Source organism: Pseudocercospora fijiensis, assembly GCF_000340215.1.
Source record: "Pseudocercospora fijiensis CIRAD86 unplaced genomic scaffold MYCFIscaffold_3, whole genome shotgun sequence".
In the NCBI taxonomy this organism is placed as follows: domain Eukaryota; kingdom Fungi; phylum Ascomycota; class Dothideomycetes; order Mycosphaerellales; family Mycosphaerellaceae; genus Pseudocercospora; species Pseudocercospora fijiensis.
This window is the reverse complement of record NW_006921534.1, coordinates 516,289-539,747: the sequence shown is the minus strand read 5'-3', so window position 1 is coordinate 539,747 and position 23,459 is coordinate 516,289. Positions and strand designations below refer to the sequence as shown.

Genomic DNA, 23,459 nt, shown 5'->3' with positions numbered 1-23,459 from the left:
AAACTAGACTTCTAGCTATCTAACTCTAACTCCGAGGAACCTAACTAGTCTAGCGATAAAGACCGCCTAGAATTATAGCTAGACGACCCCGAGACTAAATAATTGCTTGCTCTTCCTTGCCTCTATCTACCTCTACTACGTTGCTTCCTTGCTCTTGTTAATCGTTCTCTACGCTGTTAATACAGTGCCGCCCTATACCTTTAGTCCTTACCTGCTATCCGTTCCTACTAATATTTATACTCTCGTTTGTTGCTTTAGTTTATCTTGTTATTGTCCTTTGCTTTGCCTTTGCTTTCGATTAATATTGCTGTAACTTTATTCCTTTGCTCTTGTTTCCTTAGATAGAACTATACGAGGCGTGTTTTCCTAATAATACCCCGGGGGTAGTATTAGGAAAATAGCCGAACCTAACCCTTTACCCTTCTAGGACTACTTCCCTCTAGGTTCCTAGACTCTAGCAACTATCCTTAAGTAGCAACGATAACAAGGTACTCTGCTAGAGATTGTTCCTACCCTAATTAGCATTAGTTACGTAGGACACTAAGAAAGGGAGGATCCCTCTCCCTTCCTAGCTCTTAGATAGACGTAGCAACCTAGGCCTATAGCCTCTAAGAATAAGGACCTTAGGCCGCTAAGCTTAGTGTCTAGAAGAAAGAAGAACGCACGGGCTACGTTTATATGCCTGCTACTATAAAAGGTAATGCTATATCTACAACGATAGTGCTATAGGCTAATATAAGCTGCGCTAGGCCTAGGCGATTTGCTCCTAGTTGCCGAGCATCTCTAGAGAAAAACTAATGCTACCCCGGGGGTGTTATTAGTCCCGCTAGCCTTACTACTATAGATTGCTACTAGGTACTCGAACTAACTAGTTATATTTCGAGTGCGCGGGAATCTACGAAAGCTAGAGGTTAATAAAGGCGCGTAGTCGCTACTAGCAATTAGCTAGATCGATTGTTAAACTTTAGCCGCCCTACTAACAAAGGAGTCTCGTATATAGCTTTACTTTTTAGGGTCTATATATAATCGTTATCCGTTTGCTTTACCGGAATATACGGACTACGCTACCTTCGTACCCTATTTAAGGCGAGCCTTCTAAGCTCTTTCTTCTACTCGAATACTAACTAACTTACTACCGCCTACCCCTCCCCCTCCTTCTATCTAAACCCTTTAATTATTATTAATAAGCTACGAACGTTTTTGCAAGCTCGTTACTAACTCCTTTCCGCTCCGGTCGACTAAGATGTCTTCCGGCGCCCTAAATCCGCTAGGTGCTAGCAGTAGCAGCAACCTACGAGCCCTAAACCTAGGCGTACTAGTTCCGATCGAAGCCCCCTCCGATAGCGCCTTAGCTACTATAACTAGTCTCGAGTATTGCTTCTAGATCGTTACCGCCCTTAAAGACCCTTAAGAGAAGATCTAGAACGCTCGTACCCTACTGCGCGTTATTAATAGGAATATTAAGAAGGCTGCTATCTTAGTTACGTACGGTATAAACAACTTACGTTAGTCTATCGGTAAGCGTATCTTTAAGCGCGAGGTCCTTAACGATATAGATATCGAACAAGCCTTTCCTATCGTCTATAGCCTCGAGACAGCTAGTACCTAGATTCGCTTGCGCTTTAAGACCCTCGACTAGGCCTTCGAATATTAGGGAGGACTAAGTAGTCTTCCTAAGAGCCTTGTTAACTTCGCCTACGGTAGATAAGAGCGTACTAAGTAGGTCTCTTCGTTCGTTAATAAGTATAAGGTCCGTCGTTAAGGCGCCGAGCACCTTTCCCGCACTATAATCTATCGTATATCTACCGCTAGTAAGAAGGTAGGCAAGTAGTCACTTAACTTGTCCTTTGTGCTTAACGACTTTACGACATCCTACTAGAAGCGGCACTACGATACAATTGTCTAGATCGATCTTAATATATAGATAACTAAGGATCTACTAAAAGAGAAGGGCTATCGTATTAATAGTATAGGTTTTATTATTAAAGGTTAAGAGGCTCCTATCGTTAATATCCTTAAACGTAAGGCTCTTCGCCTAGAAATAGAGGCCGATACGGCTACTAGTTTCGCGCTCGCTACGGAGATGTAGGCTTAAGACCGTCGCTCGACCCGCAACTATAAGGTCCCTTAGGAAGTTAAGGACGAGCGCGCTAAGGCCGAAGCAGCGCGTAAGAAGGCATTGTATACTCGCTAGGCCCTCCGCAAGGCTACTAAGAAGTATAGCGCCCCTTCTAGGACTAACTATAGTACTAACTATAGTAACTCGGATGTTAATATACTAGATATACTACTAGAAGATGTCTCCTCCGAAGGCTCCTTTAGCGAGCGTAGAGATAGAGGGCTCTCGCCGATCCTATTAACTAAGAACATTTATAGTTCTTATAAGGGCGACTCTATTACGTACCTTATTACTAAGATCGATATAGTTCCTAAAGCCGATATAGGCAAAGCTCCTGCTACCCTATCTATCTATTAACAGCTCGACGACCTTAGTAAGCTAGGAGAAGAGCCGTTCTCTATATATACTAACTATATTAAGAAGGCCGCTAAGGTCTATAGTCTCTATACTAGTACTAAGGCGATTGTCCTCGTCGGTCGCCTATTAAAGATTAGTCGTAAGGTTCCTAATTAAGACGCCTTCGCTGCCCTTAAGGCTAATTAGGCCTATACTAACTAGTTTCCTAGACGCCCTATTGCCGCCCCGATATCTCTAGGACTCTACGCGTTTAACCCTACTAGTACTATTACTCGCGCCCTTACGCTAACGGATCGCTAGAGCAAGTTCGTTACCGGCATTCTTAGCTAAGGCACCTCCTTCGATCGCTTTCGCTAGACTAGTAATGCCGTCTTCCCTTAAGTCTTTAGTTAGTTATAAGAGCCTCGTAGAGCATATCTTCCTTTCCTTATCGACCTAATATAGGAAGAGTTTAAGATATACCTTTAGTATATACGTAACATGCCTAAGTCTAAGCAGGAAGGCCGCAATGCCCTTTAAACTTATAGTGTAAGCAACTAAATCGTCCGCTAGTACCCTGCCTTATAGCTCCTAGCTGTCGCCCTTCGACCTAATTACGTATACGAGCTTATCTCCGTCCCTAAGCCTACTAAGTTCTTTAAGGTTGGCGGTACTTACGAGAACTGTCCTTCTAAGGAGTCTACTCGTCTCGGATAAGATATAGTTAAGCTCGCAGCTAGCGAGGGTGCTAGTTACCTACGTATTAAGGTCTGTCTTATGTCTAAGGATGAGACTAGCTACTCTACTATTGTCGAAGGCATACATTAGCCCGAGGTCTTTGCGAACTAGGTTAAGAAGCTTAAGGCTCGTAGCCTAGTCCCGCTAAGCAAGATCGGCAAGCTTACTAACAAGTACCTTACCGGCGACGACCTCGACTATATATTCGATAGTTAGCCTAATAGTAAGGGGCGTAAGGCAGAGTAGATCCTTAACCCTCTAAAGGAATGCGAAGTCTCTATTTAGATACTATACCTACTATATAGTAATCTAAAGACTAAGAGCAACCGCATATTAATTAACCTAGGCTATTCTCGCGTTATCGACGGCACTAAGATTGAGGGTTACGACAACTTAACCGTCGCTAAGGTTGCTAAGGCGCACCGCAATCTAACCGCCCTTCTAGGTTCGAATACCTTCGTACCGTTCCCCTTCCCTACTACTATCTTAGTCGAAGGCCTTAGTTGCATCTCCGACGCCCTAGTTAGTAGGATTCCTTAGTTAAGTTACGTTATTTAGAACGAAGTTAAACAGATCCTCTAGCTTAATAACGAGGGACTTAAGGAATATCTATACAATTAGGAGAATGCTACGACGGAAAAGGCTACTAACCTCCTCGTTAATTAAGCTTTCTACGAGGGATAGTACTTCGGTACTAATAGCTTCAACGTATACGGAGGAGATTTCGAGAGCCGACTAGTAGATAAGGTTATTGCTAGTAAGGATTACGGCGCGTTAAAGCAATAGTAGGTCTGTATAGTGTTGCTTAGGAAGTTGTTTTTATATAATTATAGTATCTAGGATTAATGCTACCCCGGGGGTATTATTGCGGAGTTCTAAAAATAGCCTTAGCTAAGAACGCTAAGGATGCATACATGTTTGTTTTAAGCGCGCAATGTAAAGCGTGTCTAGTTAGATACGAAGAAAGGGAGGGATATTAGCTAGTAACCGGCCCTACACCTATAGGCTAGTTTTAAGCCTATATAAGAGGCCTCCTTCTATAGAGTAGACAGATTATTAACCTCGTACAGCACATTGTTTATATTACACTTCTATAATGCCTATATTGCAGGGCTCTAGTTATTAGCCTAAGCGATAGTCTCGTTATCCTATCTTGCTAAACATAGCTGCCTATATTGCTATAGGTTATGTTACCCTCGGTAGCCTGTACTATTGCTACAAGTAGTAGTAGTAGTGTTAGTTTCCGTCCTTCAATAGCCTACCTATAGTAGTGTTTAAAGGGCTAGAATAGTACTATATCTAGTAGTTAAAGGAAGTATAATATATAAGCTAGTAGACCGAAGACTACTATCTTATAAGACTATACAAATTCTAGGAACTCCTAGAAGTCGTAAGAGCTATAATTGTCGCATATTAGTATGCGCTACTAGTCCTTATTAACTATATAACGTTTCGAGTACTTATAGAAGTGCTAGATATAGTAATAGGCCGAGTTGTCGTTTATATAGCCGCTCTCTATTACATTAACTAGTATAGAACTAGACAGCTTAGTAAAATACCGTTCTTGTAGTACCTTACTAGTAGCGATAAGCATTAGTAGTATATAATTGCCTATAGCATTAACTAATTCAACTAAAGTTATATGCTTTCTATTAGTCTTAGAGGCTAACTAAGAACGACGCTTTAGGTCTATAGTAACTATATATTCCTTGCCTCTAATTCTAATATAGAAGCTTGTCTTATCGAAGTTCTAGATATGCCGTAGATTAGTAATGTTATAATATAGCATTGTCGCTTGTAACCGTATATACTATCGTCTTATCCGGTTAGGTTTATATACCTCCTTGCGTGCTATCTTAATAGGCTTCTATAGCACCTAGTAAAGCCTATATTCCTTTATAAACCTCTTAGACTAGCGCCTATCTACCGTAGGTAGATTAAGTAGATCTAGCGTATTACGAAGAAGTATATTATTAGTAATAATATATAGTATACGTATAGGTATATCTAGACCTATAAGCTCGCGCCTATAATAGTATTCGAGGAGGGCTGTTTACTAAGCAGGCTTTATCTTTAAATTCGGAGGTTGTCGTTTAGTAAGCGTACTACGGCCGCTACGACGACCTATAGCGCTAAGATATCGGAAGCGAAGCTTCTAATAGTCTATATACTCGTCGGTAGACTATTGCTTAATATTAGGTATATAATCGTCGTATTCGTAGTAGAAGGATAAGATCTTGTTAAGAACAGCCTGAATTCTGTTCTCTTCGTGCGCGTAGGGCGTTAGTTTCGTAATAGGGCGGCGTATACGCGTAGATATAGTATTACGGACTCGTAGCATTGTTAGAAATATAATAAGTATACACTAAATTGATTAGGAACGCGATATAATAGTGTTGTTAGTGTTGTAATAATATTATAATGTAACTTGTTGAAAATGTCGAGATTATAAGGTAGCTTTCCACCTCCTCGTAGAGGAGGCGGCAGTACTTAAGCGGAAGCCTCGGATAGTGTGTATGGAGCTCCGTCCAAGGTCTTGAAATTTGATAATCCTCCATTTCGCTGCACCAGGTGCTGCAAAGCGACAGCATGCGACCCGTCTCTTCCCAAGTTCCCTGCTGTAAGAACCCACTTCTGTCCTCGCGTATGTGGCGAGAATAAAAGTGGCACCTCCTTGCGAACTGTGGTGGTGTCGATGTTCACTCTTCACAGCGTTAGCATCGCCAGTAGAATTGGCTCGATGTCGACTGTGTCCAGCGTGTCAAGTTGCGTAGAATATTGACCAACTGAATCGTTCGAAGATGATGAAACATTCTAGACTCCTGAATGGGTCTCCCGCTCATCACGTCTTGGAGCACACCACAGGAAAAGCTTAGAGAATGATAGACCAGAGGATGCTGGAAGAATGCCGCCCACCATATTGGCTTGTAGCGTAGTTCGAGCCAGGAATCCATGATGTCGCCTTGCATGATGAAGCAGTACGTAGCCATATCTGCTGCGTCGGTGGACTGATGCTGATTGAAAGCATTGATGCTGACTCCCCCGAAGACTGGTGCTATTGTCTTTGGCATAAACGTAGAAGAATGATTTCGTCGAGCAATGGTCATGGAAATATCGGATCCTCCCTCCGCGCTGTTCGCATCGTCCTTGCCATTTCGAGGAGCATTCGACTTCTTCCGAGACGAGGTCGCAGTTGCAGGAGGTGATGTGGCGGATGATGGATTACATGAGCTTCCTGTCCCCGTTGCACCCTGATTCTTAAGTTTCTGCCGCTGTCTATTGACTCTTGCAACATGTGCTCGTGATTGCTTGCTACGTTGAGCGCCTTTCACTCCAGCTTCTTCCACGAAGAAAAGCTGAGGCCGGGCGGTAGGTAAATGATGTTTCCGAAGTCTGTTTCATGATCCTGTCCTCCTCAAGGCATGGTCCAGTGATAAGAATTCTCAACTGCAAGTCCAGCCATCGGTGGAAGGCGCTGGATACTTGTGATGTTCATCCTCACAACGTCGCATGGGAGGAAAACAAGCACGCGACCTAGACCTCGAAAGGCGTTTGCAGTGCGGGCGATAGTCTTGTTGGCTGCAGGCGCCACATTCTGCTGGGTTTTGCAACGGTGAAGCTCGGCGATGCGTGACCGTCTATACCAATTTGCTTAGCCGAGATGCTTAGCCGAGATGCTTGATGAAAAGAGCAGTGGAATTCCGGTCAGAGCGTGGTTGTGTCGGTGTCACATCTGTAGACAAAGCCGATACGTATAGGAAGTAATACGAAGTGCTGGAAAATGCCGGTGAGGGTGAGGGAGCTGAGCATCGAGTATCGCAAGGTACAGTATCAGCATGACCTGAGAGATTGAAATATGCATTTGCTATATTTACAATGGCTTTTATTTCAGGCCCAGCTTTTCATCAAGTCGTCATGCTTCATGCTTACATCAGTTCTCGATTCAATGAACCTTTGCCTGAATGCCATTAATCTCGCGGTGTGTTCCGTGAGTTGGAGCACCATTATTACCCACAGACGGGCTAACACCATTCGCAGACATTCCATTCGCAACGCGGAGCTTGGCGTCCTTTGCCATTCCGTTGTGGGTGCCGTTGAACTGCAAGCCGGAAATGCCATCGTAACCCTTCACGCCTGTGGCCTTCTCGAGGCGGCTGGCAAGGTCGTCAGAAACCTCACGGAAGATGGAAATTTGTCGCTTGATGATCTCTTCTTTGTGGCAATTTTGCATGTGTCCGGATACATTCTCGATGAAGCGTGCCTTGGCACCATCGTCGAAGACCTTCTCCCATAGTGCGCGAGGAGCGTTGAAGTCCTCGGGACGGATCTCGGAGAGGAAAGTAATAGCGTTACCCTGGAAGTGACCATGTGTCTTGTCAAGGTCAACGCTTCGCTCTCGGAAGTTGACGGGCGAGATGGAGCTGAGGTATGCTGGGCGTGAGCCTTGGTTGTAGAAAGACATGGTGCCATCTCGCTGGAAGTTCGCAATGCGGTATGGCACGCGTGGCTGGTTGACTGGTAACTGCTGGTAGTTGACACCAACACGGTGACGGTGAGTGTCTGGGTATGAGAACAGTCTAGACTGCAGGACTGGGTCGGCAGATGGCTCAATGCCTGGTGGCAGATGGCTTGGGTTGAAAGCGATCTGCTCAATCTCTGCGAAATAGTTCTTGACGTTCTCGTTCAGGTAGAACTCTCCCACCTTTCGGAGGGGGAACTTCTTCTGGGGCCAGACATGTGTAAGATCGAAGACGTTGATCTTCTCGGTCTCCCAGAGATCTTCGGCTTCCTTGGCAGTCATGATCTGCCACATGACGTCCCAGCCTGGGTAGTCGCCACGCTCGATAGCATTGTAGAGATCTTTCTGAGCATAGTCGGGCGAGTAATTGGCAGAGTCTGCTTGGGTGATGAAGCCAGTGCCCTGCTTGCTCTTCATGTGCATTTGTCCATAGACCCAATCGCCGTTCTTGTTGACCAACTTGAAGGTGTGTCCAGAGTAGCCATGCATCTTGCGCCACCCATCTGGAATGCCACGATCACCCATGAGGATGAGGACCTGGTGCACGGATTCTGGGTTCTGGCTGAAATAGTCCCAGAACATGGTCGAGTCGTCGGCATGGGTCAGATGCGATGATGGGTCACGCTTCTGGGTGTGGATGAAGTGAGGGAATTTGGCAGGATCACGCAAGAAGAATACCGGCGTGTTGTTTGCCACCATATCCCAGTTACCCTCCTCAGTCCTGAACTTTACGGAGAATCCTCGTGGATCGCGAGCACAGTCGTGAGATCCAGACTCGCCTCCAACAGTGGAAAATCGGACAGTAATAGGACACTTCTTGCCGGCCTTGAAGATATCGGCCTGGCACAGGTCGTCCATTGGATTCGTGGTGACGTAGTATCCATGAGCCCCTCCACCCTTGGCGTGCACAACACGCTCTGGAATGCGCTCGCGGTCGAAGTGAGAGAGCAGGTCGATCAAGTGGAAGTCTTGCAGAAGGAGGGGACCGTTCTCTCCTACTCGCTGAGCCTCATATGGGTGTGGCATTGGAACGCCATTGCTGGTGCAATAAAGGGTATCTTCAGATGAAGCAGTCTTGTCGTCGCTGTAGTCGCGGTGAATGTCGCCAGGGAGGGCGGCGTCGGCGGATGCTTGTGTTGATGGTGCCATCTTGTTTTCGGGATTGCGTGAGAGTGTGTTGGAAGGAAGGGCAGAAGGTGTGGAGGATATAGGTGCCGACGAGCTCGAGTACGTCAAGCATAACGCTTACTGTTTCACACGCAGAGCATAACGCTTACTGCTTATTGAGGAGGTTCACACGTCAATGTGCCATCACCATGAGCAGTGCAGTGGTGGCGAGCTCGCACTTGGACGTCACCACCGCCGCAGAGCCGCGTCCTTAAGCGGTAAGCTCGCGGCGAATTGCCTGCAGCCAGTGGACAGGGGCTCCTTTGTCACTCCTTACTCACTCGGAGCCAGGTCCGGCAAAACTCGGTTCGCAAGCCACAAAAACAATTTGAACCTGCAGCGGTCGAGACCATATTAAGCGAGTCAACACGTCGTCACCATACGAGCAAGCCCGAGACGAGACGGGCACCGCCAGCGTGCAGAGCTATAGATTGCACTTGAGCATAGCAACTTTGGCGAGCACTGTGAACAATCATAAGATCAAGAAGGAGAAGATGGCGTTGAAAGAGCGTGAAACATGTGCGTGCAAGCTTGCTTTCATCGAAGAAGTTGAGGCGAACAGCAAAGAGCTTGCGAGGATGCGGAATATTTCGATCCATGCATCGCAGAGCGCTTCTTCCTTCGCAGACACCAAGTTCTTCATTGAGATACTGAACCCGTAGGCATGAAATTTTCGAGTAAGACAACGAGAAGAGCGCTTTGACTGTCTTCTTTAGGTCATCTCCCAGAAACGTGCGTTGGTGCAAGCAACGCCGGCACCGACATGGCGATAAGAATATTCTGGGATGAGATTGTAACGTACGCAGCTGCTCCGTAGCAGCAACCCCTTCCGCTCTTTTCCCAACCTCGACCCGGCTGAATGCGTGAGCAGCATAGCATCAGTCAGTGATGACAAAAGATGTCGGTGTCGTATCGCTCGAGATGGTATGGTGCACAAGTTCGCTTCGCACGCGCCACGGCCTGGGCAGTTTGATGCTCTTTGTTCGTGGCTGCCTTCTCACCAAATATTGGCCAGCCTTCGCCCGTCCGCACCCTTTCTTTCGTCTTTCATGCTGTCTGCCTCGCTATTGCTGCTCGCCCTTTTGATGCGTGGACGACCGAGCTTCGCCTGCCTGCGAGCGATCAGGCATCTGTGTCGCAATTCTGGGAGCGAACAGCTCCCGCCGGCAAATCGAGGACAGGTAAGATCATGCGGTGGACGTTTTATTTAATTGTTATGGAGATGGAAGAAGCCAAAGGTAAGTGAGAACGGAAGCAGAGCTCGGCGTTCGGCGATACTTTAATCCGGACCTCCTTCCTCACATCGCATCGCATCGCATCATCTCTTCCCTCTGAACCACCCCACCGAGCCACCACATTCCAGGCACATGTTCCCCGTAGCAATTCGAAGTGTATGCAAGTGATGTACTCTGAATGTTCTCACGAGCGTTAGTCTCTTGAAAGGCACCAAACGAGAAACACCAAAAACCAGTTATCGGTACCCCGATGCTTCTGGGCCATAGACGGAGTCTCACAGAGAGCTGTTTGCCTCTCAAGATTCGAGGATCTAGCCAATCAATTCTGATGATGGAGATGCATCATCCTGGCAGTCACCGGCGAGGAGAACGACATGTGACCTCTCGAAGCTGAGCATGTCAACGATGTCGAAGTTCATCTGTCCCATTCGAAGAGGAATTCATACAGTACTTGAAAATCCATCAAACAAAGTGCTTATATCTATGGCGACAGCACAGAAGATTCCAGAATCCGAACCACAAGCAACAGGCCTCTTCCCTTGCGACTCATGTAGCGGATACCACTACATCGACACCATCACCTAGACACAATGGCTCGAGTATCAGGCGCTCCATATGCCGAGCCAGCTCGAGCAAATTTCCGGCCTTACCGGAACGCCGCAAGATCAGCTCACAGCAGAATGGCTTGTCCAACGTGCCCAAGATCTTGATGAACGAGCAGAAAATTTCTAGGCCTAACTTCCTCGCGAATAATCAAATGAAAGCCGACAGTCCAGCACGGACATGTTCTGGGAAGATTCTCTCTCATCGCAAAGATCGGAACGATGCAATCGGTAGCCCATTTGTAGCAAGTTCCTCTGCCCAGTCTCGATAACTTCAAATGCTTCAATTGATTCCGATAGACCTGACACTGGCTGGATATATACATACATGTACGTGATGGTTTGAACTTTTTCGATAAAAACTAAAGACAAGGAGAGAAAGGAAAAATTTTCGACAAGTTTTTTTTCGCGAAATTTGTAGAAGCTTGGAGGAGGATACGGTACGGATCATGTCAAGGTGGGGGTACTTGGAGCAGGATGAGGTGGATCGGTATAGAGGAGAACCAGGAACGACGGAAACATGTGGAACAACAGCTTGCGATGAGATCCGTGCTACTATAGACTGTGATTTTGCAGCGGGAGATGGTCGAGCCGGGTGGTTTGCGGTGCGAAGGATTGATTATAGTATGACCGAATTCTTGCATAGATTAGATAGATGAATCAGCGAGAGTCGCATATCACAAGGTAGATGATTCCAGACATCCCCAAATCCTCAACTTCCACAGAAGTGCTGGCTCACCTGGCACATTCCATACCTGAGCACCGCCCGCCCATTCGATTGCCTTCCCCAAGACTTCCCAACAAGATCAGGTAATATCATTCCTCATAAGCCCCAGCAATAGCCCCCGCATCAACCTCCCCTTCAAACACCACCTCACCTCCCCCCTCACCCAAATCTTTCCGCTCCGTAGCCACAAAATTCATATTCTCATGAACATAAAACCCCACGACCGATTCATCAAAAGGTTTCGCGAGACTGCAAGGTTGGAGATTAAAGCGCAGGAGCGTCTGTCATATATATCAGCTGGCAAATCTTTCCGCTGGAGGCCCATAAGTAAGTTAACATACCTCAATAATAGCCTTATTCAACTCCATCGTCGCAACCCCTCTCCCAAGACATCCAAACCTGCCATACCCAAAACATAAACTGACAGTCTCAGTCATAGTCTGAATCCGCTGTTTTTCAAGCTCGCTTTCATCACGAGGAAGCCAGCGTTCAGGTCGAAAAATTTCAACATCAGGTCCGAAAATGGTTTGGTGTCGCATCATGCCCCAACTATTCCAACCGATTTGCGTTCCACCCGGAGCGAATTTTTCGACACCGTCGACCTCGATTACGGTACCGTCATCGGGGACGCGTTTCGCCAGTAAGCCGGTGACGGGTGGGTACATGCGAAGCCCTTCTTTGATGCAGGCTTGGAGGTAGGGCCATTTTCTTGCTTCGGAGTCTTTGATGATGGGTCTAGAGATTTTGCCTGCGGAGATTCCAGCTTTGGCTTCGGATAGTAGGCGATGGAGAATTGGAGGTGAGGTTGAGATGAAATGTAGGGTCACGCGGAGAGAGCTTGCGGTTGAGTCTGAGCCGGCGGTGATTTGGGTGAGGGTTTCAGATTCCAGTTCATCCTGCGTGAGACCCTTGTTGATGAAGGCTCCGAGCATATCGCGTCGCACAACAGGCTTGCTGCCAAAACGTTCACGCACCCGTTCGGCGGCAAAGCCCATCACGCGCCCGAGACCGCGCTTGTCCGTGTTCTTGGGAAGGGCGGCTTTGAGGAGTGGTAGTTGTAGGATGTTGGTCAGCTCTGTGTAGGTGCCGAAGACGAGAATTGCGGGAAGAAATTCTGACAGGTTCTTGAGATAACCGAAAGGATCGTCGTCGTGGTCCAGAAAGCCGAATGCTTGACCAAATGCTATTTGCGAGATCACATCCAGTGTGAAGAAGGAAGTTACTCGACTGAGATCTAATGTCTTGTAGACACCCTCGTCTGGACGGGTCAGGTACTTGTCGTTGATTAGAGTGTGCATTTTCATCAATCTATCGTCGACCTCTTCCTCAAGATGATGGTTCTCTCGGCCGGAGTAGCCAGGGGCCATGCGACTCCGGATGTCCGCATGCTTGCGCTCATCGATGTACGAGGTGATGTTCTCACGTTCGGGATGTAGCTTGAGAGCTGCATACCATGGGCCTCTCGTGAATGTGGATCTTACGGCATTCATACGCCGCATCAGTTCGGGGTCGGTCGTTATCAGCATGCCAGGTCCAATGCGAGCCGTTGAACCTGCCTAGGGTGTGAGCTGCCATCCCAAGAGTAGGGGCATTTGCATAGACTGTGGCTTTGGGAAGCGATGCACGTCAAGCATGAAGCTCATGGCAGCATGGGTTGGAGGCCAAATCATAGCAAATGTTGGTATTACGAGAAAGACTTTTGTGTAACGCGATCGATCAATCGGATCTTGTGCGACCCTGAGAGCTTCGCTGTACCCAGATAGGAAGTTTCATGATCACGAAGGAAGCTCGTCGACTCACCATACTTGTTGTTGAGCTCGGTAAATATCTTGTTCATTCGCCCGCTGCTTTGCGTCCTGAGAAGCCACAATCTCGACCAGCCGGACGACCAGTGGCCGGCAAAGTGGTTGAGAGCATAAAATTGCCGGATCTTGCGAGCAATGAGAAGCAGCACAATTGCAAATAGAGGCAAGAAAGCCGCAGCAACCATGCTGCCGGGAGTGTTGGGCGTCAAGGGCGTTGCGTGGTCCTTTAGGAAGTACAGGATTCTCCAGCAGTTCGGGCGGCGTGCAGCACGGGTGTATAAGACCTGCTTGTCAGGGACCGAGTCGTCGGGACTGAGAAGTTTGCTAGTTAGTCGCCTTGTGTTGCCTCATATGCTGCTGCTGAAGCGAGATTGTAGCGATACGGCGTTCGATCAAATGTGGTGTAGTGGCAGCATACGGCTTGCTGCCTGATGTGGTAATGAATCTCGATTGGGAATATCGTCGCAGCCGGTCGACGTGCTCGATCAGCATGGAAAAGGCGCAGGCATTGCCTAAGTAGGGGCAATGGCGAATGAGGGACAAGTGAATGACAGTTTGGAGGCTCAACAGAGCTACCCTTGTGCACGTCAAGTGCCAAATCGCCACGGCGCTTGCAACGCTGATGAATCAAAGATCCAGGCGCGACTCACGGCTGATGCGCGCACCGGTACCGCACTCAGTGCGCTGTGCTGTAGGCACAAAGTTACTGCGGTGACTGCGCACGCGAGGGCTTCTCCTCTGCGAACACTGCACCACCACCGCCGCCCGTGCCGAACATTGCAGCGTGGAGGCAGCACCGTCTCTCGATTGAGGAACGGCAGGCACAGCTGCGAGCGGCGGGCGGCCGCCGATTCTCAAACGGCGGGCGGGAATGACGGCTTCCTTCGCAGGCCCTTGCACGCTGAAGCTCCGAGCGTTCTCTGCTTCCTTCGCACTGTTCGCAGGCGGCAGGCCCTTGCACGCTCGCGTGGTGATGACTTTCGCCGCTGGCGCTACTCCGTATTCTAATGAGCAGGCCCCCCCACCCCCCCGGCAGATAACAGAATGGTGCATGGCGGTGGCATGCTGGTAGTGTTGCATCGCGCACTACTGGATGAAGTCGTGCAATGCGAGCTTGACGCGATGAGGTCCAGCTTTTAGAGCTGGGAGGCTCCGACGAGGGAGGGCGGGGAGAGTGGGCCGAGAAGTTAGTTCTGTGCTTGAAGGTTTCAGAGCCACCCATGATGCATAGAGAGCAGGTAGATTAGAAGAACGGGTGTCGCAAGCGGTACAGTGTAGAGCGATACCTCTGCGGCGAAGGAGTGTCTTTGCTGTGCCGTGCCAGAATCCCAAGCGATCCATTGCTGTGTCTGTGTCGTGGCCATCGTCGTCGTCGTCGCCGCCGTCGCCGTCGCCGTCGCCCGGCTGAAATCGCAGGTCTCCGGTGGAAGTTGGAAGTTGGGAACGCGCAGTAGTGGCTACCACACCAGAGCAGCAGCCAAGGTCGCACAGTTTGAGCACGTCTTGCAATTCTCCCAACATCCACCACCACACAGCCGCACCACGTGTGAGGAGGCTTGAAACTTGATATCGGGCTGATACTGTGCCTGAGAGAAAAGAGTTGGCGTAGAACTAGTCCTCGGTCCATCGAAGGCTGGTGAACCTTCACCATGCTTGGCGCGAAGAATGCCAATGACGCCGCAAACAACAGCACAACACCACCCGCCCCTCCAGACGAGCTTCTCGAAATCGAACGCGCGTTGGCATCGCGTCTGCAGGACCATCGCGACTATTTGACAAGCATCACTGCACCAGACTCCGCACCTCCATCGGACCATCTCCACGAGCAGAGCAGTACATGGCCCTCTCACAATCATTCTTCCGAGACCGCCACCGCCACCAATACCGCTGTCGCGCCTGCATCTGCGCGTGAGAGTCCTTTGACGGCACCCTCATTACCACCCAGCCATGATCACGTACCGATGAGCCACGCAGCGCCGCAGCCTGTGAATCTTGACGGCCAGAATGCCGAGGAGCAGCAATTGGAGCCTGACGTACGTTGTGCTGATCGCCGTCTTGTCTAGAGCTCTCGTGCCTGACACTGTACTTTGTAGGAACTTGATAGTGACTCTGCACTTGGATCCGATGCGTAAGGTCTTTCGAAACTTCTGTCCAGAACACGTTTGGCTAACACTGTACAGCTCTAGTAGAACAACGAGTCTAAGTGAATCAATCTTCAACTATCGAAAGGAACACGGCCGCACCTATCATGGTATACTTTTCCTTGATGACAGCATTGAAGTAAGCGCGATCTGACATATTTCCAGCTTACAAGGACGGCAAATACATCTTCCCGAACGACGAGGTAAGCGGGCAATCTTCATCGAACACTCTTGAAATTCCCTAACTATCCGAGCAGCGTGAAGCGGACCGTCTTGACTTGCAGCACCATTTGCTGAGGATCACTTACGCCAACAAATTGTTCTTTGCGCCTCTCAGCGATCCGAAGCGATGTCTAGATGTCGGCACAGGCACTGGCATTTGGGCCATTGACTTTGCCGACGAATTTCCCGAGTGCGAGGTGACCGGCATAGACTTGAGTCCTAATCAGCCTACGATGTAAGTATCAACGAGCACTACCCCTTGGAATATGCTTACTGACACACCCAGGGTGCCTCCTAACGTCAAGTTCGTTGTCGACGATGCTGAAGATGTGTGGCTGTACCAGGAGAAGTTCGACTTCATCCACGCCCGACTCCTGTCTGGCTGTTTCGCCGACTGGCCGGCGTTCATAAGACAATCATTCGAGAACCTTGAACCTGGAGGCTGGCTGGAACTACAAGACTACGGACTTCCCGTCAAATCCGCAGACGGAACTCACATCGGCACAGAAATGTACCGATGGGGAGAACTGCTCTGCGAAGCTGGACGCAAAATCGGTCGTCCTCTGGGGTCTGATGTGTATCCCCATTTCGAGGAGTGGATGAGACAAGCAGGCTTCGTCGACATTCAGACGAGGATGTTCATGTGGCCGTCAAACTCCTGGCCCAAAGATCCTTTCATGAAGGATCTTGGTCGCTGGAACCAAGTCAACATCATTGACGGGCTCGAGGCTTTCTGTATGGCACTTCTCACTCGAGCTTTGGGATGGCAGAAATCCGAAGTGGATGTTTTCGTGGCGAAAATTGCGGCTGACTTCCGGAATAAGAAGATTCATGCCTACTTTCCAATGCCGGTGGTCTTTGGGCGGAAACCATGGTAGAGGTGATCGGATCTGGAATTCGGATTCAAATTGGATTGTTATGAAGCGACGAGATCATTCATAGAGCTGATGGCTCGGCGATGAGACGGCACAGCATCAAATGTCACCACACGACACCGACACCCGCCAAGACGGATCGTGCATACCATTTCGGCAGAATCTGAAAACAGAGTCTCATAAATATCCGCGTGAAGCAGAGCCGACTATTATTAAATAGCAAGGAAATTCAGAAATTTATGTTCAGATACCACACACAGTCCGTGAAAAGGAACAGCCCACCTCGTGACTGTATGCTGCCTTGAAATGATATCGGGAGCAGGAGCAGGAGCAGTTTGCCGATCTTCACCACCTTGAGCAGGTCAAGCTATATCGCGCGAACTGTTCACCGCCGTTGCAGGAACTGATATATTCTCTCCCATGCTCGAATGACGCCGATAAACCATGACATCATTCCATGGCAACCAGGAACACTTCTAAACTCAGGTCTGGCCATGTTGGTTGAAAAATTCCCTGCTATATCGCATACAGCTGTCGAATTGGAGAGAACTGCGAGGAACAGCCGCGAGAGTCCCGTGTCCGTGTGAGCTCCTGCTGTTGCCGACTATACCTCCGCATGAAGCGTGCTGCATGCCGGCCGATAAGCTGCGAGCCAGCTGCTTCCGGAGCGAACGCCGCGTGCCGCTCCATCACAGTATCGTCTTCGGTTTGCGTTGTTCAGCAAGGTGAGAATGTTTGCTGTGTGGGCGATGCATGTCGCGGGCGGGCGGCACCTGAGTGAGATCCAGATGCCTGTGAAGTGTGTTGGGCTGGAAAGTGAAGGAAACGTGGTTTGTCAGAGTCACAAGGTGTGGCTAGAACTCGGCAGCCAGGCCAGGCAGGTGCTGGTCTGTGCGTCGTCGCGCCTTCCCCAAGTTTCCGTCGTCATGAGGCAGTGCCGCCACCCTTCATAAACGTCGCCTGCCTCCAACCAACCCAACTTCTTACAACCCACTCTCGCGACCAAACCACCACCACACGCGCAAACACTCCATCCACACAACACATTCTCATCACAAACACTCATCAGAACAACACACACAGCAGCCGCAATCATGCAGATCTTCGTCAAGACTTGTAAGTCCTACCCCGCGCTCACCTGCCACTTGGTTGAAAGGCCGCCATACCATCCGTGACTCAATACTGACTTCTTTTACAGTGACCGGCAAGACCATCACCCTCGAGGTTGAGTCCTCCGACACTATCGACAATGTGAAGAGCAAGATCCAGGACAAGGAGGGCATTCCTCCGGATCAGCAGCGTCTCATTTTCGCCGGCAAGCAACTTGAGGACGGCCGCACCCTGTCTGATTACAACATTCAGAAGGAGTCCACCCTCCATCTCGTCCTCCGTCTGCGTGGTGGTATGCAGATCTTTGTCAAGACTCTCACCGGCAAGACCATCACCCTTGAGGTCGAGTCTTCCGACACCATCGACAATGTCAAGTCGAAGATTCAGGACAAGGAGGGTATCCCACCAGACCAGCAGCGCTTGATCTTCGCTGGAAAGCAGCTCGAGGATGGTCGCACTCTATCCGACTACAACATTCAGAAGGAATCCACACTTCACCTTGTCCTTCGTCTCCGTGGTGGTATGCAGATTTTCGTCAAGACACTCACCGGCAAGACTATCACACTTGAAGTCGAATCATCAGATACCATCGACAACGTCAAGTCGAAGATTCAAGACAAGGAGGGTATCCCACCGGACCAGCAGCGACTCATCTTCGCCGGTAAGCAGCTTGAGGACGGTCGGACGTTGAGCGACTACAACATCCAGAAGGAGAGCACGCTCCACTTGGTGCTTCGTCTGCGTGGTGGAAATTAGGCGGAGGTGATGCGGATGCGAGACTTTCTGACTTTTGAGCGACATGACATTACGAGCGACATGAACTGAGGCGAGGCTGGCCGCCGGCGTGCGGTGCCTGCAGCAGAAGACGCTACCACTATTGAAAATGAGCACGAATACAGCAGCCGTGTGCGGCTTGGACGCTGTGATAATTTTCTCCCATTTTCAATTCCGTTCCTCGTCCTCGTCCCCGTTCTGAGTGATTTTTGATTGAATAGCAGAAGTGATCCATGTTTGTACTCGAGCGCCGAGATCGGTGGCGACCGAGGATCTAGCCGCCTTCCACGGCGCCTCCCAGAACTTGTACTGCATCTTCACCTTCACGAATTTTCAGAATACAAACAAACCACGCCCGCACGTATCATGAACTGATTGATTGGGTAGTGACAAGACTCCCCGTGACTGTTTGCTCAGCGACACTGCCAGCGCCTGCTGCCGGGAGTGACCGAACCTCTCTACTTTTCCTCGTCACAAAGACAACACTCTGACTGTGCAGCCTAACAACACCAATATGACTTGCGCTGCTACTGTAGGTCGTCGGCATCCGTTCTTCTAATGTCTTCGTACTTCTTCCATTTGAAGCTCGAGCTCTACCAAACGCCAGCAGCAAGCGCATCTAAGAGGCGCAAAACACCTCACTCGAAGGAGAAAGAGCGCAGCTTTACCAATTCCTCACCTTTCCTACCTTCGAACGGGACGGACATATTCAAAGCGCATTTACCGGCACATCGTATCAGCAAGTGGAGTAGCTATAGCTTCAGCAAGAGAAGGCCTTCATCCGCTGGCGGCAGCGACACTGCTCTCAGATCGGACCGCTCAGACTCGCCGCATCATTTATCGCCCGAGAACGATCGCAAAGACTCGCACGGCGATGCGCTATTGCTGCCCGAGCGCAACTCCAATCTGAAGAGCACGAAGGCTTCCTCGGTCCCTTCAAGGATCGTGCCCACCACCAAGCATACAAACGCTGCGGCAGCAGAAGACTGGAGATACGACAGCATTGCGATCGAAAGCATAGATATGGAAAAGAGCAACAAGTTGAATGGACACACGAAGGCGCTGTATTTGCCGAGCGAACCAAAGACGACCGAAGTTGGCTGGGGTGTGGTCCATCTCTATCGCGATTCAGAAGAGTCATATGCTCAAGATGGATCACAACTATTACAACAGAGCTCGGCGCGAGCGCAGGTCAGCGAATCGGCAGACAATTTCAGCATTGATGAGTGCAGTACACTCTGCATTCTGGCCCTTCCGAGCTGGATGATGCCTTCAGATCTGCTCGGCTTTGTTGGCGATCAAGCTCGAGAGGATGTGTCGCATTTCCGGCTGATCAGAACAGGTCGAGCCAACAAATATATGGTGCTCATGAAGTTCCGCTCACCTAAGAAGGCTCGAGACTGGCAAAAAGCATACAATGGACGCTTGTTCAGCGCCGCAGAGCCTGAGAACTGCCATGTGGTCTTCATCAAAAGTGTCGAGTTCATTACCCCAGACGAAGAGAGTTTGCCTACATTTCAGCAGAATCATCATGATCCGTTCACAGCGAATGCCGTATCTAAGGGGATGCTCAGCAAACCAATGGCGCCGCCACCACCAAATCTGCTGGAACTGCCAACATGCCCTGTTTGCCTGGAGCGAATGGATGAGACGACCGGACTACTCACGATCCTCTGCCAGCATGTATTCCATTGCGCTTGTCTTGAGAAGTGGCGTGGAAGCGGCTGTCCGGTGTGTCGCTATACTCATGCGCCATCTTATACCTTCCCATATCCTAGACCTGGGTCTGACCAAGAGGAAGAACGCGAGCCAATGTGTGCTTCATGTGCTGGAACCAACAATCTCTGGATATGTCTAATATGTGGCAACATTGGCTGCGGGCGTTATGATGAGGTATGTCAAAAGTACAGTCATGGAGGAGTGGAGATATCGGTACTGACAAGGCGTCACAGGCTCATGCTTTCGCTCACTACGAGGAGACAAGCCACTGCTACGCCATGGACATCTCAACGCAACATGTGTGGGACTATGCTGGTGATGGCTATGTCCACAGACTGATCCAAAGCAAACCGCCGCCGACGCCCGCACCACGCGAAGAAAGCTCTCACGCCGGATACGTCGACATGCCGCTTCGCCAGCGCCACGAAAACGAAGCCTATCGCGCCGAAGCTGGCGATGTAGTCCCCCGCGAGAAGATGGAAAACATGGCCGCCGAATACACCTATCTCCTCACCTCCCAACTCGAAGGCCAACGCAAATATTTCGAAGAACAAATCGAACGAGCCGTCGACAAAGCCACCAAAGCAACCCAAAAAGCCGAAGAAGCCGCCACAACAGCCTCAAACCTCCAATCCCAACTCTCCGAATCCCTCACAACGGCAACAGAATCCCGCGACCAACTCTCCCGCCTCGAAAAGGCACTCTCCAAATCCGAAACCTCGAAATCAAAATTCGAACAAATGGCTCGAGAAATTACGTCGAAGTTTCAGAGTGAGAAGGCGATGAATGATGGGTTGATGAAGAGGCTTAAGGTTGCGGAAGAGGGTTTGGTAGAAGTTCGGGGGGAGTTGGAGAGGTGTAAGGAGGAGAAGAAGGAGTTACAGGATTTGAATCATGATTTGACGATGTTTATTAGTAGTCGGGAGAAGGTTAGAGAACTTCAGGAGCAGGGGGAGGAGGTGGAGGATGGATATGCTTATGCGCCGGAGGGACAACAAGGGGGGAGTGGTGGGGGTGCTAGTGGTGCTAGTAGGAGGAAGAAGGGGAAGGGCAAGAAGACGTAAGCAAAGACTGGATGTCTTTGTGCTATAGTGTGACAGTCTATACCGGCGTCCTCCTTATTCTATAGGGTAAGATATGCCCCTTATATATATATATATATATATCTCTTTTACTAGCTTACGTATCTAGTTAACAGAGACGCAAGCAAATAGTATTTTTAGTATTACGCTCTACTATATAGTATATTTAGAGACCTCTCGCTCGTTTTCGTCGTCTTTATTTTCTTCTAAGCCGTAGTCTTTATCGATATCTACTTCTATAGAGTCTTAGCGCTAAGAAGTCGTTAGATCTAGTAACTTGTCGGCGTCTATATTTAGACTATTACTTAATACTAGAGTTAGCTCTTTACGTCGCTATCTCTTAGTAGTAGTAGTAGTAGCTTCGAGAGCTTCCTTTTTCTTCGCTATAAGCTTATATAGTCGCTTCGAGGCTCTTAGTATACTAGCGTAGTAGTAGAATAGACGAGAGAGTACTAGAATACCTAGCTTTTAACCTTAAGGCTTACTAGGAGGTTATAAATAGATAGAGGTAAGAAAGGCTTTTATATTAGATTGTATTCTATACCTAGTTTATATAGTATAGTAGAGCCTTATTAAAGTAAGAAAAATAGCAGCGAACAATTAGAGACGAAGGGAAGATAGTTAAGAAGGAAGGGAGGACGAATAGAAAGCACTATATACTAGGGCAGAGGAGGTACTAAAGGCGGAAGATAGAAGAACCCCTAAGAGGGCATATAGGATAATAATCTTAGAACTCCTTAGAGGACTAAAAGCAATCTACAACTAGGCGAGCTACGTAATTACAAAGGTAGCTAATATAGTCGTAGCAAAGATTACGAAGAAACAATAGGAGATAAGCCTAAACTACCGTACCTAGGTAGTAGTAGCTAGTTAGGAGGCGCTAAAACCCCCGAGGACAGTAGTTAGAGTCTATATTACGGACCTATAGGAGCAAAAGGAAATCTAAGGACTTATAGGGAAAGAGATTATAGAAAGAATTACAGTTAAAGAGGTAATTAGGGCTAAGAACGAAGGTAAAGGGGTAATTAAGCTGTTTATAGTATAAGAGCAGGATAAAAAGAAGCTAGAAACACAAAAAGAATAGATAACTAAGATAGGGAAAACAGTAAAGGTCTCCTAATAGCAATTTATAATTATAGCCTATAGTATAATAAGAAGCTTTAAGGAAGAACAGGATATTAAGAGCCTATAGAGACAAAACTAAGCTATATACCTAGGCCTAAAGATTACAAAAGTAGCATAGATTAAAAGGAAAATCGAAGAGACTAAGAAGCAGTCCTCCCTAATTATCTAGGTAGGGAGTGTAGAGCAAGCCAATATAGTGCTAGACTAGGGGTTGTTCTAGGACTTTAAAAGATTAGAAACAGAGATATATAGAAGCAACTATAGGATAATATAGTGCTTTAAATGTTAATACTATAGACACTTAGCAGCTAAGTGCATAAAGACAACCAATACCTGCTCCTATTATATAGGGGATTACTAGGTCAAAGAATACAAAGTATATAAGGGAGAAGCAAGATATATATACTATACTAAAAGACACCCCTCTTAGGCGAAGGAATGCCTAGTAAGAATATAGGCAGCTAGGAAGGTAAAGGAAGCTAGAATCAATACACTAAAAAGATATATAATAAGCTAGGGCAGCTAGGTATAGAAGCAACCTAGCTAAGTGCTATAAAAGAGGTCTAGGCAAGATAATAGGTTTATATTTAGGGCCTTACTAGTATAAGAGAGTTACTAGCAACTAGGGAGACTAAGATACCTTAATATTATAGGAAAGGAAGCAGGGCAGATAAAGCTTAGTTAAATATTAGTCTAAAGTAAGGGAAGACTAAAGGAAAACTTATAGGGAAATAATATAGATAAAATCTAATAAACATTGCAACATTACTAAACATTATATAGTACAATATTAACAAGAGCAAAGATAAGGTATAGAGGAGCTTCCTTTAAGCACTAAACCTAAAAGAACATTACATTATTGCAATCTAAGAGCCCTAGCTCAACCTATATATAAAGAGACTAGCAATAGTTAAAGACCTAAGATACTACCTAATTATCTACAACTAGGGAGCCCTAAGGATATGCATCTATATTAGTAAGGAGATAGATACAGAAACCTAGTAGGCTATACTATAGGAGGATAGGGACCTAATATTAGTTTAAGTAGAGACATCCTAAGGTACACTCTAAGTCTACTATATATACAACCTACTACTAGACTTAAGAAGCAGTACCTAACTAAAAACCCTAGAAAGACTACCTAGAGTTATCTAGGGGAATAC

General features: G+C 48.1%; 7 protein-coding genes across 7 annotated transcripts; 4 read left to right on the top strand and 3 right to left on the bottom strand.

The window, feature by feature from the left end:
- Positions 1 to 157: 157 nt before the first annotated feature.
- MYCFIDRAFT_172884 (uncharacterized protein) lies at positions 158 to 6,264 on the bottom strand (the record flags this gene model as incomplete). The annotated part of the gene is made up of 4 exons (XM_007926254.1): positions 158 to 173; positions 5,659 to 5,874; positions 5,904 to 6,007; positions 6,040 to 6,264. The coding sequence occupies 4 exons, from the start codon at positions 6,262 to 6,264 to the stop codon at positions 158 to 160; spliced, it is 561 nt and encodes a 186-aa protein (XP_007924445.1).
- Positions 6,265 to 6,292: 28 nt separating this feature from the next.
- Positions 6,293 to 7,046, top strand: MYCFIDRAFT_172883 (uncharacterized protein; the record flags this gene model as incomplete). Its single annotated transcript, XM_007926253.1, has 9 exons — positions 6,293 to 6,430; positions 6,457 to 6,488; positions 6,516 to 6,562; positions 6,586 to 6,623; positions 6,653 to 6,678; positions 6,711 to 6,750; positions 6,779 to 6,823; positions 6,885 to 6,928; positions 6,986 to 7,046. The coding sequence occupies 9 exons, from the start codon at positions 6,293 to 6,295 to the stop codon at positions 7,044 to 7,046; spliced, it is 471 nt and encodes a 156-aa protein (XP_007924444.1).
- A 90-nt stretch (positions 7,047 to 7,136) lies between these two features.
- Positions 7,137 to 8,861, bottom strand: MYCFIDRAFT_44372 (uncharacterized protein; the record flags this gene model as incomplete). The annotated part of the gene is made up of 1 exon (XM_007926066.1): positions 7,137 to 8,861. One exon carries the CDS (start codon positions 8,859 to 8,861, stop codon positions 7,137 to 7,139), a length of 1,725 nt encoding a protein of 574 aa, XP_007924257.1.
- Positions 8,862 to 11,313: 2,452 nt separating this feature from the next.
- MYCFIDRAFT_53776 (uncharacterized protein) lies at positions 11,314 to 13,860 on the bottom strand. The gene is made up of 3 exons (XM_007926105.1): positions 13,244 to 13,860; positions 11,785 to 12,995; positions 11,314 to 11,724 (listed from the first exon to the last, which is right to left on the bottom strand). Exons 1-3 carry the CDS (start codon positions 13,431 to 13,433, stop codon positions 11,533 to 11,535), a joined length of 1,593 nt encoding a protein of 530 aa, XP_007924296.1. The 5' UTR covers positions 13,434 to 13,860; the 3' UTR covers positions 11,314 to 11,532.
- A 731-nt stretch (positions 13,861 to 14,591) lies between these two features.
- Positions 14,592 to 16,489, top strand: MYCFIDRAFT_202783 (uncharacterized protein; the record flags this gene model as incomplete). The annotated part of the gene is made up of 5 exons (XM_007926252.1): positions 14,592 to 15,281; positions 15,438 to 15,499; positions 15,555 to 15,592; positions 15,647 to 15,846; positions 15,898 to 16,489. Exons 1-5 carry the CDS (start codon positions 15,253 to 15,255, stop codon positions 16,487 to 16,489), a joined length of 921 nt encoding a protein of 306 aa, XP_007924443.1. The 5' UTR covers positions 14,592 to 15,252.
- A 986-nt stretch (positions 16,490 to 17,475) lies between these two features.
- On the top strand, positions 17,476 to 18,525 carry MYCFIDRAFT_60610 (uncharacterized protein). The gene is made up of 2 exons (XM_007926129.1): positions 17,476 to 17,602; positions 17,685 to 18,525. The coding sequence occupies exons 1-2, from the start codon at positions 17,581 to 17,583 to the stop codon at positions 18,350 to 18,352; spliced, it is 690 nt and encodes a 229-aa protein (XP_007924320.1). The 5' UTR covers positions 17,476 to 17,580; the 3' UTR covers positions 18,353 to 18,525.
- A 403-nt stretch (positions 18,526 to 18,928) lies between these two features.
- Positions 18,929 to 21,054, top strand: MYCFIDRAFT_96495 (uncharacterized protein; the record flags this gene model as incomplete). The annotated part of the gene is made up of 2 exons (XM_007926251.1): positions 18,929 to 20,263; positions 20,323 to 21,054. Coding segments are annotated over 2 exons (2,067 nt in total), but the record flags the coding sequence as incomplete, so codon positions are not given.
- Positions 21,055 to 23,459: the final 2,405 nt, after the last annotated feature.